Consider the following 11,321-nt stretch of genomic DNA (forward strand, 5'->3'; position numbering starts at 1 on the left):
TATGGAAAATCTAGAAACAAATAGGCTTGCAAGTGAAATAATAATCTTCAATTGGTTCGTGTTGATCTTGCGAGACATGCTTACAACATATTGTCTCAGTTTATTTTTGGTCATCTCCCCTACCCCACTTCTTTTTTTCCATTTCTTGTCTTCCTTATTATCCCCTTTCAAATAGATACTATCAAGGTTCAATTCCAAGAAAGTTGTAATGATGTTGGAAGAAAGTAGTTGCTCAAAGCCTCAACCTTTTGCTAATTAGGCCGGCAAAGTGTTACTGATGGCTGTAAACTCTTGGTTTAGAAACAGATCACTCTCCTGTTAATTATAACTCTTTCATTGCGAACTGATTCACGTTTATTAATAATTAAATTAAAATAATTCAGTAATTAATGTGAAAAAAAAAAGATGTGCTTTGCTTATGAAATGCTCAGCAGAGTTTTAACTTTTAACAGAGAATGAAAAGTTTTGATAAGAGAATCTGTAATAGGAATTTGTTAAGTATTATAAAAGGACTAAGTCTGCCTGATTTTAAGGCACTTGTTCTTACCTATAAAAACATATTTGATCCTACCTAAACAAGTCTTGCCTTGCCCCAACTAATAGTAAGAGTCATGTTGAGAATCTGTTAGAGTTATTATTTGGGTGTTAAATGACTGCATACTGTGATAATTGCAAGAAAGTGCTGAATGAGTGAGGATACAATTAGAAGGTTTCTCAACTGCATCAAGTAATTCTTCTTCTAGGCTTGACTGTGTTTCTGCTATAATACCTTTGGTGTTGCTCATCTTCTTGTTTATGGGCCACTTAAGTTGATGCAGTACAACTTTGATGCAATATTTGCAGCTCATGTCCATGCTTATGAAATTATAGGTTTTCCTGTCTTCTTCATTTAATTTGAGTGGTTGGTTAGAGATTCAAGTGGTCCATTCATAAAACTATTAATATACATGTATATTATCATATGCAATTATGTTGGGAAATTTGTATTAGATGGCACAAGAAACTCAGGGTGCTGACAAAAAATGTGGCCTCCCTACGTTGAAAAAAAATTCATTGACATTATGGTCGATGAACAACAAAAGAGGAATATAGAACATGGTGTCTTTAAGGGTACAACTTGGCTATCAATTACGAAAACCCTAAATGAGCAAATTGGAAGAGTTTCGTCCCTAAGCAAGTGAAAAATAAGCACAAAGAAAGTGGGGTCAGCTTTTGAGGCATACCGAGTTGGGGTGGGATGAGACAACCCAAACGGTTACTACTTCTGAGGAGGTGTGGCTAACATGGTTGCGGTATGTTATATTTACTACCCTAATTCTTTGCACATTTTTTTGTAATTTTCTATTTCATATTAGCAGGATTTTGATGTATATATTGTCATTTCAGGGGATCCTAAAGCACCTGCATTATGAAAGAAAGGGTGTCCTAATTATGACAAGTTGAGGCAACTTTTTGCTGCTAATATTGCAACCGATTCCCTTCAAATTTCCTCAAACACGTAAGCCCCAGATAGTGATGAAGAGCGTGCCTTGGAAGAGGAACTTGCCAATAAGGCACGTTGTACCCAGTTGGGTAATAATGATTGCTACAATCCCAACATAGAGGGCATATCCCAAAATAATCCCCCTGTTTCTGAGCAAACCCAACGTGCGGAAAAACGTCCCATCGAAGAGCCTACTACCAAGGGGAAGAAGGTTGCCAAGAAAGTGGATAGGGCTAGTGAGATGACCATGGCTCTTCAAGAGTACACTGCGTTGGCAAGGGAAAGGTTTTCCAAGAATAAGGGAAAGTCTAGTAGTAGCTCTGAACATGTTGCACAATCCGTTGGTGGTGGCGATCCTTGCTTGCTTGGGAGAGCTTTAGAAGTACTAAACTAGTATGAAGATCTTGATGATGACACCTATGTTAACATCGTTGAGGTTCTCCAAAAGAAAGAGAAAATGGTGTTGTTCATGGGCATGCCAAAGCATAGGAGGAGGAGGTGGATGGAGCACCATGCTCAGCAGCCAAATAATTAATGGGGATTGCTTTTGTAATGTTTTTTTTATATTGTGATTTCGATGTGAATCACTTGGTTGTAGTTTTTAAGTGGTATTTAAGGACTTTATGTGTGTGTGTGCTTAGACAATGTTCAACGTTTGGTTTTATTTCTCTTATTCAGTTGAACACTTTTATTTAATGTAGTTTTATTGTAATGTTAAGTGTTGTGAACTATGCACGTGAATTTGATGTTATTTAAATTAGTATGTGAGCTTTGTTACTTGGTGCTCAGTAGTTGACATTATTAACATAAAGCACTATGTGTTTGGTAATTGCTGTTATGTACTCAGTGTTTTTTTATAGTATTATATTTTTTTATAATATTTGTTATTTAGTTCATGTTTCTTACATTGTAAGGTGAGTTCAGCTAACATTATTACAATTCCATTAGTACTCTATATTCATTTGTACATTTATATTTTGCAATATCTTTGGTTCTAAAGCTTTGGTTTTTGTAGGGTATGGGGTATAATGGTCTCCCCTAGTGATCCTTTCTGGTAGTATGATTTTCACGATGCTTATTTTAACTCCGATGATGATAACATGAACATTGGTGGATGTGGTGATGACATGGACAGTGGTTTCAGTGGTGATGACATGTATATTAGTGACTGTGATGATGACATAACCACTGGTGCAGACACAGACTCAGAGTATGACAGCGAGGAGGAAGAATTTTGGTTTGTATTTCCACTTATTGGCGAGATGGTGGCATATTTCCTGCAGCATTGCAACAAGCGCCCATAACATACTAGCATTTTGAGTGGAAGCGATATATGGCTAAATTTAGAGATGGCAATCCTACCAATTGTCATGACATTTTCCACATGACACTAGATCTATTCTATCACTTGGTTGATGAGCTAAAATATTATGGGTACTTAAGGGAAGGGAAGGGGCGTGTTGACGTTCAAGAGTCAGTGGCCATATTCTTGTACATCTTCGGCCATAATACTCAGATGCAACCTATGGCAGACAGATTTCAGCATTCCACTGAAACTGTGGACCACAAGTTCCGTAGGGTGTTGTGGGCTGTCCACACATATGGCCAACTAGGTATGGCAATTTTTGCCCAACCCACAGGTACCCGGCCCAGCCTGACCCTAATGGACCGAATTTAACCCGGCCCAATAAAAAATAGGGTCGGCTTTGGGTTTTAAAAAAAAAAAAAAAAAAACCTGAAGCGGGTTTGGGTCGGGTCTGTGTTTTTTTCCAAAACTCTGCCCGGACCCAGACCCAGACCCGACTCGGTTATATATATATATATAGTTATAAACCCTAAAATTTCTATTCCTCATTTCATTTCAACTCACACCTCACACGCCACCTCTGACGTCTCATCTCTTCAGCTCACAATCTCACTCACTCTCAATCTCACTGCCGGCCCAACTACCCAACCTTTCATCGCCATCCCAAGCTGTCTCGGCTTTCTCACTCACTGTCTCAGACGGTCACCTCTCCCTCTTTGTCTCTCAGCTCTCTCACTCACACAGCTACAAGCCCATAAGTAGTCAAGCACAAGCACAACTCTCTACTCGCTCAACTCCGTTTCGTCCTCGCCGTTGCCGATCTCGCACTATCGCACAACCCTCTGCCCCTCTCACCTTCCTCACCCATGGCCTCACGGCCTCGCTCCACCTTGTTCTCCTTTTTTTTTCTTTTTTTTTCTATGTTCAGCGTGTCTCAATCATGTGAGTTTGTGTTTGTGTTTATGATTTCTGTGTTTGTGTTTGTGTTTGTGATTTCTATGTTTATGTTTGTGATTGTGTTTGGATTTGTGTTTGTGTTTGTGTTTATGATTTTGGGCCGAAAATTCATAAATCAAAATTTGTGTTTCTATCATTCTGATTTTGGGCTAGGTTGAGGATGAGGTGACGGGGCCTGCGGGGCTCGAGGGGCCCCAACGGGGTGGGTTTGGGGTGAAAAAAAAATAGTTTATTAAACGGGCTGGGTTCAGGCTATAGTAGCAGGCCCGCAGTTGAGTTCGGGTATAGAAAAACCCGCCTCGAACCTAATCTATTGCCATTCCTATGACCAACATTTAATTAAGCCCGATCCGAATGTGGTAGGCCTTCCAGAGCATTTGTAGGGGAACAAAAAGTACTACCCTTAGTTTGAGGTAAATGACTTTATAATATAAGTTCTTCCAAAATGGTTGTTCACACATATTACTATTTCAACTAATCGGCACTATTCATTGTAGAGAAGCATAGGAGCTATCGACGGAACACATATTAGTGCTCGGCCTTTAGCGAAAAGAGTCCAGCCTCACAGGAGTCGCAAAAGCACTGTTACAACCAACGTCATGTGTGCATGTGACCATGACATGCAGTTTACGTATGTCCATTCTGGTTGGGAGGGAAGTGCCAATGACTTAAGGGCGTTTGAAGAAGCTATTAAAGACCCGAAGCATGGATTCCTATGACCATCAAAAGGTATGCATCTTTAACTTAAATTTTCCCTCATATATATTGCAACCTTTAAATTTTCACTGCTACAAGCAATCAGCAACTATAAAATTGATCTGTGACCAAGCCATGCCTTTAGGCTTTAAAGATTGAACTTTAAACCTTAAGTTCTAACTATTGCTTCTATGGAATGAGCTGGTTGCTAGGTGTTAGTACTCTATATTTATTGTTTTTTATGCTTTGACTGTGTTACATTCATGATTTCATTCATGCGAAGAAGGAGGAGAGACCTTAAAAACTTTGTTCCATCAGTCATTCAAGTTTAGGAATTGTCCAAAACAAAAAAATGGCAAACCAAAAATGAAAGAGATTGTTCCTTGAAGTTTGTCAACTTTGGTTTTTTCACTATGACTATGAGGGTCCACTAGTTTAGAGTACCATGCAATGTCAGTTTTCTTTCCATATTGGCAGCACTAATAAAACATGACAGAAGTCACAAAATAGGGTAACTGTCAAATAATGTATTTTGCCTACAGTGAGGGATTTTATTCTCCTTATTAGTTATTGTTGTATTAGTGTATGTTGCTCAATATGCTTAAAATTCTTACATAATTGGAAAAATATGTGCATGAATTATGTAATTTCTAGAACATAAGCACTACTGATTTTTCATGCAAAATTATGCATCAAATATTCAGAATCTAATGTCTAATACTGAACCATTAAGTATTACTTTCAATATACTTTGATTATATAAATGCTACTGTGTTATTTGTAATATGTACATGAAGTATTTTGTTGCATATATCTCTTTTTTTCTTTGGTAAATAAAGCATTATATAAGAACCCATTAGGGTGGCTCCTTGTGGTTGGAAGCTTGGGATGAGTTGCAGAATATAAAATGACTAACATGCCCATGCATCTGGGAAATATAAAGAAAATGGAACTTTCTGATGCTTTTGTTAGTCTAATAGTAAATTCGATATAAAAGGAACCCTTTTTTTTCTTGGGGGGTAGGTTAACAGTGAAAGAGCTGACTTCAAACTTGTCTGTTAAAGTTACCCAAATTTTGTATTTTTCTTGTATCATGAGTACTAGGATCATACATTATTAGGTGCTACAAAGGCTCCTATCTGTAAGGTTGAATAAGTAGAACATCTGGCTCTGCCGGTACCTGAATTAGAATATAGAGGCTTTATTGATTATTACTGATTTAATCCTCTGATTATTACTGATCCATTACTTTTCGCAATATGTGTAATTTTTATTCTTACTGATTTACATATGTTATTCTTGTAGGTTCCTATTACTTGGTTGATTCGGGGTACCCCATTGGTGCATCGTTTCTTCCACCACATAAGGCCACTCGATATCATGCCCAAGAATTCAAAAGGAGTAGTACGCAACCGAGATCGGGGAAAGAGTTTTTTAACTATAGACACTCTTCATTGCGCATGGTAATTGAGAGGGCTTTTGGTGTCTTGAAGGCTCACTTTCCCATCTTGAGTCGCATGGCGAAGTATAAGCAATATTGTCAGCGTTTGGTTGTTTCTGCGTGTTGTGCATTAAATAATTTTATACGCATCAATAATCGAAGAGATGTAATGTTTAACAAATGGGAGAACCTTGACATTGATAGGGATGATATACAAACTAGAAACAATGGGAATTCTCGAGTCAAGTGCAAGTGCCGAAAGGAGGCATGTAAGGGAGATGTCTGATATGGCGAAGAGAGCAATGGGTGAGTTCAAGGATGATATGACTAACCGCATGTGGGAGGAGTACGTGCGATCTCGAGGTTGATGGTTGGCATGTCTAAAGATTCACCCTTTTTGTTGGGACTTTTGTATAAAGCTAGTAACCATTCCTATGACTTTTTGTATAGGTCTAGGTACCGTGACTAGAAGTCACTTAGCATGATACATGATGCATTCTTTTGGACATTATGGTGCATTTGTTTGTAAATTTAGATTAACTGTGGACACACTTACATGTAATGGCTAATGTCAATAACTTATTGACATTTTTGATGTAATTCCTTTCGGCAATTTTAAAGTAGGTGTATCTAATACCTAATGGTAATGTAAGTACTGGTGGACATGCTTATATGCAATTGTATGTAATACCTTTTTGCAATGGAGTATTTATCAAGGACCATATATTGTGTATGTGATATGGTTACAGGTGGATAATTATATATATATATATATATATATATATATATATATATATATATATATATATATATATATATTCTTCTGATATTACGTGTGGACATGCTTACAGGTGGACAATTATATATTCTTGTGATATTATAGGAGGACATGCTCATATTCTTCTAATATTTTTTATGTGATATGATGGTATCGGGGATTTGATATGCCACGCTCTTTGTTTATGAAGATTGGAGTTAATACTAATATGGAATATTATGTATTTGATATGCCACAGTTTCACAGTTAATACTATTACGCATTCCCACCTAATCATTCATCCAAGAAAAATAAAATACATTCCCCTCAATAGTTTGTTTTAGGGGTCCATTTTGGCGTACCACAAGTAATATAATTACAATTAAAATATCCATAGTTTACAAGTCCATTTTAAATAAAGTTGAACACTCTCAACATACAATAGAAGTACAATGTCATACGTATCATAAATTCTTATACTTACAATACAAAAGAAAACATGACGTTGTACTGTTACAATACAAACGATCTTAAATGTAATAATACAAGTTAGTCAGGCAAACACCTTTGCCTGCTCCTAACTTCCCCAAGCCTAGAAGACAAAATAGGTAGTACTCCAAACATCACACGTGATAATACTAGAGCTATCTTGAACTTCTCTGCTTTCTCTTCGGAAATCCTGCGCCCAACCTTGACTCTTTCAGCCCTTCGTTTTGCAACTTGCTCCCTCTCGAATGCTGCTTCTCCCATGGCACGTGCTTGCTTCAACTCTTCATTAGCAACTTCCACCTCATGCTCTAGTTTCTTAAATTTTTCTATAACAATAGGTGTTGTTGCTGTGCCACGCGGACAAGTGTTGGTGTCCAACCATTTGAAGAACTTACATGCACGGTCATCATCCTGTAAAATAATATGAAGCACTTAGATAATATAAAACACTTCAATTTTTTGGTAATACTAGATGTGGTACTTACTAGCGACCAATAGTGACAGCCATAAAACCTCCTACCAAAAGTATGAAGCTTCAGGGATGTCTTAAGGGCGCAATGGTCTAGGTCACACAAATGCCCACTGGTACTAGAGTAATATTTACTTGATTCTGACATTGGTAGGAACTTGCCCCTATATCCATCACCAAAACAAGATTACTTAAGACATCCTTCTTAATCATACCAAGTTGGCTGCATACCAGCTTGAAAGTTAGCATGAATAAGCAATAAGCACAATAGAAAAATGAGGAAGAAACACACGCACACAAACACTAGCTACAATTTGGTCTCAACATCAATAGAGCATATGTTGCTTTATCTATGACAGAGCTTAAGATCATTATAAATGAACTCTATTAGATCAACTAAAGAGAGAGCTTAAGATCATTATAAATGAACTACAGTCCAGCAACTGTTGGATATTGACATCTCAAGAAGATATGATCATGGTTTTTTATACAGCACTTTTAGCAAATAAGCAATTAGTAAAGCGAATACAAATGCACGTGATTAACATATATTATTATATTATTATCTTCTATAATCTTTAATTTGCTGTATGACTAAGAAATGAAATTTGTAAGTACCTGTAACCCAAGAACAACTGGGCTAGCTATAATTTGTAAGTCTGAAACATGATTCCATTTTTGTAGACTTAAGACTCATTGTTTTTTGTCATACCTTCTTTTCACATAAAGATGGACTCCACATGACGATCCTCCACTTAGAAGTTAGAACTCATTCATGTGAAAGGGGGAGGCATACAAATGGAACTTCAATTCTTTCTTACCCAAAAAAGAAACAAGAAAAAAGAGATCCAATGTATATTTTCCTATTATGGGAAATGTAGGAATGTCTTCGCATCTTTTTTTTTTCAAAAGTAAACTCTTTGCATCTTCATTGAGTACCTATCGTTATTTTGGATTGCAAGTCTCTCCTAACGAGAACAGGGCAAGTGAATGTAAGACGCATCTGGTGAGAAGCAAATTTTTGTGCAAACAGATTGGCAAAACAAAGAGCTTCTCAAAGGGATAGAGAGATCTTTTATGATACATGCCCTACTATAGAATTTAAGGCTTTAGCCACCCATCAACTAACAAACATCATAGACTCAAGCTGAACCAATAAATCAATATGTACTGCACAATTTAAGGCTTCAGCCACCCATCACTTTTCAGAAATTGAGTCCAGTGCAGCCAATTATAGACTTCAAAAGTATGAAATTTGGTTCAATTGAAATTTGGTAATACACATATATTTTGGAAAACATTACAAACCCAACATCTCCATATATTTTCAGAGGTGAAGTAGAACAGAACTAGTCCTTAGGTTGATTCTAAATCAAATCCAAATAGAGCAATATCATAGAGAGACGGAGCCAAGAGCATATGAGAAAATTACCTTCAATAGTGGTTCAGCAGGTATCATTGAGAAATATTGAACTCCGGATTTGTGATCACTAGCCCCGAACCATGATCTCAGTTCAGCGAAAGGCAAGGCGTAGTGTAGGGCTTTTCTAGAAAGAGATGTGTTAAATGGGTATTGTGAAATTGAAAATGGAAAGTGAAATTGAAAAAAGGAAAGAAGATTAAAATGAAGAAGAGAACCTTGGATGATCTGTTGATGATGTGGGAGGCGAGGGAAGAACCTTGGATGATCTGTTGATGATGTGGGAGGCGAGGGAAGAACCTTGGATGAATGGGTATTGTGAGATGCGTACAATGGGTTTTCTGATGGGATAAAATGAACCACTATGTCGTATAGCTGAAAGGACGCGGGTAGCTGTTAGTGAACCATTGTGTAGTGTCAGTGGGTGGGGTCCACAATGTTGGCAAAAAGTTGGGTTAAAAAGGTGAGTTATGTGATTGTGTTTTTAAACCAAACAAATGTTTTGGGGTATTTGAGTGAAGTGGGATTTGAGTGATCAGTTATGCATTATGAGGTTGAGTTATGAGTTGTGAAAACTAAGTGAAGAAAACTAAGTGATGAGATAACCAAACGAGCTCCTAAAGAATTGAGTAAGAAAAATTACGATGAGAGAAGCATGTAGTTCTATATTAATAGAATGAAGTTGTAGTTGTTGTAAACAAAGTAAAAGTCTATCACTTAGTTAGAACTAAGAACCTTGGTAGCCAAGCCAATAGATCATAGAAACCCTTTACCAATTTAGTACCATAATGATTTGATTCCTGGTGATCCCCTCGGCGGGCAGGATTCTCCCCTTGAACCTAACATTAATAGCCATAGCATTAACAGGAATAGAACGATGATATTAAAAACAGATACAAACATTAAAGAGCAAAAAAAAAAAATCATAGATTTTAACTAAAAAATTATCTCAAATTTAAGGAGTGCATTTTGTATTTTAATTAGTGTATTTAATTTAATAATTTATCGAAACTTTGATAATAAAATTTTACTTGGATAAAATAATATTAATAATTTTAATGTTCTTATAAGGTGTCATGTGATGAAAAGAATATAATGTGATGAAAAGCGAGAAAACAAAAAGAGTGTATGTGGGGAGTGGAAGAGTCCCCATCCAGGCCTTAAGCCCAATAGCGAACTAGACTACGGGAACGAACTGGGCCTAGCTTGTATACTTGAAGGAAGTCCAAAAGGGCAACGGGCTATGGAAGAAAGGAAATTGAACCATCCTACATACCCAAAAAGAGGAAAACAATGCGGGAAAATAATTCCAATGGAAATGGTAAGAAACTAACCTTACTTGAAGCAAGGTGCATGAATGATCCACGTGTGGTTTCCAAAAGATGCCTAGGACCATAGGAAACTTCCAAAACATGCAAGAATATTGAAGATTTTTACCTCTGCATTAATGAGGGGGTTCTTACCTAACCTCTACCGCATTAAATGCATATGAGACAGCCTGACCAGTACAGATATCCCCTAAAAGTCAGAGTTCAAGGATAAAGGAGGGAAGGAAACCGATAAAGTAAAGGAAAATATCCTTGAGAGTTTGGCTGGTGATAGGACAGCTATAGAGATAAGAACAAGAAACGTACCTACAAAGATGGTTGGAGAAACAAAAGGAGGGGATTTTTTGGAAAAAAGAGGGAAAATGAGCAATCTTAGAGACAAAAAGAGAATGTATAACTCCACGGGAACAAATGAGTTTCTGGAGGGTAACACTTGAGCTATATTTGTAGTACGTGCTATCAATGAAATCAACTTTTTGAGCTTCCTATTGTGGAGTGTTTATTCCCTATTGTTTAATTATAAATAGATTGTGTAAGACATTTCAACTATAATCCTTGGGGTTCCTTAGGAGTCAATTTTTGTCTGCCCATAATTGGCGTCATCTGTGGGAAAACTCTACTAAACAGTAGGCTCAAGAGTTGATTTACTTTTTCTTGGGAGTATGGTGAATTGATCTCAAAGTGGTCTAGCCCATCTGGCATAACCAATTATTTCAGAAGAATCTGTCAATGTGGATCAACGTGTGAGATTTGAAGTTCATAAATAAACTTTAAGGCCACCTAGTCCACACTCGCAAGAAGAGCGGTCTACTACCAATATAGAAGGTCCTTCCTATTCTAGTAGGGAGAGAGAAGTGGAAAGGTTAAGAGAGCAAATGGCTTTGCTATAGAGGGAGGCAAAGAGGAACAAGGAGTTGCTCTGTCGTAAAGGTGAGGAGCTTCATCATCGGAAGGGACCAAGTCCAACACCTAGTC

At 37.2% G+C, this 11,321-nt stretch overlaps 1 protein-coding gene and 1 long non-coding RNA gene across 4 annotated transcripts; one reads left to right on the forward strand and one right to left on the reverse strand.

Moving 5' to 3' along the window:
• Positions 1-2,816: 2,816 nt before the first annotated feature.
• On the forward strand, positions 2,817-6,169 carry LOC142639969 (uncharacterized). Its single transcript, XM_075814092.1, has 2 exons — positions 2,817-3,123; positions 5,748-6,169. Exons 1-2 carry the CDS (start codon positions 2,817-2,819, stop codon positions 6,167-6,169), a joined length of 729 nt encoding a protein of 242 aa, XP_075670207.1.
• Positions 6,170-6,957: 788 nt separating this feature from the next.
• On the reverse strand, positions 6,958-9,401 carry LOC142641769 (uncharacterized). Of its 3 annotated transcripts, none has more exons than XR_012845461.1 (4): positions 9,237-9,401; positions 9,031-9,145; positions 7,615-7,762; positions 6,958-7,540 (listed from the first exon to the last, which is right to left on the reverse strand). It is a non-coding gene; the product is annotated as an uncharacterized LOC142641769 (long non-coding RNA). The 3 variants fall into 3 exon arrangements; XR_012845459.1 differs by having other exon boundaries at positions 9,031-9,236; positions 9,278-9,395; XR_012845460.1 differs by having other exon boundaries at positions 9,031-9,140; positions 9,237-9,378.
• Between the last annotated feature and the right edge of the window lie 1,920 nt (positions 9,402-11,321).

The sequence above is a fragment of the Castanea sativa genome, chromosome 6 (genome assembly GCF_040712315.1).
Source record: "Castanea sativa cultivar Marrone di Chiusa Pesio chromosome 6, ASM4071231v1".
NCBI lineage: Eukaryota > Viridiplantae > Streptophyta > Magnoliopsida > Fagales > Fagaceae > Castanea > Castanea sativa.

Bases quoted from the DNA above. Each gene is read 5' to 3' on its own strand.
- LOC142639969 (XM_075814092.1), top strand. From the start codon at position 2,817: ATGGCTAAATTTAGAGATGGCAATCCTACCAATTGTCATGACATTTTC. The intron at 3,124-5,747 runs GTACCCGGCCCA...TTATTCTTGTAG, and splicing joins AATTTTTGCCCAACCCACAG to GTTCCTATTACTTGGTTGAT.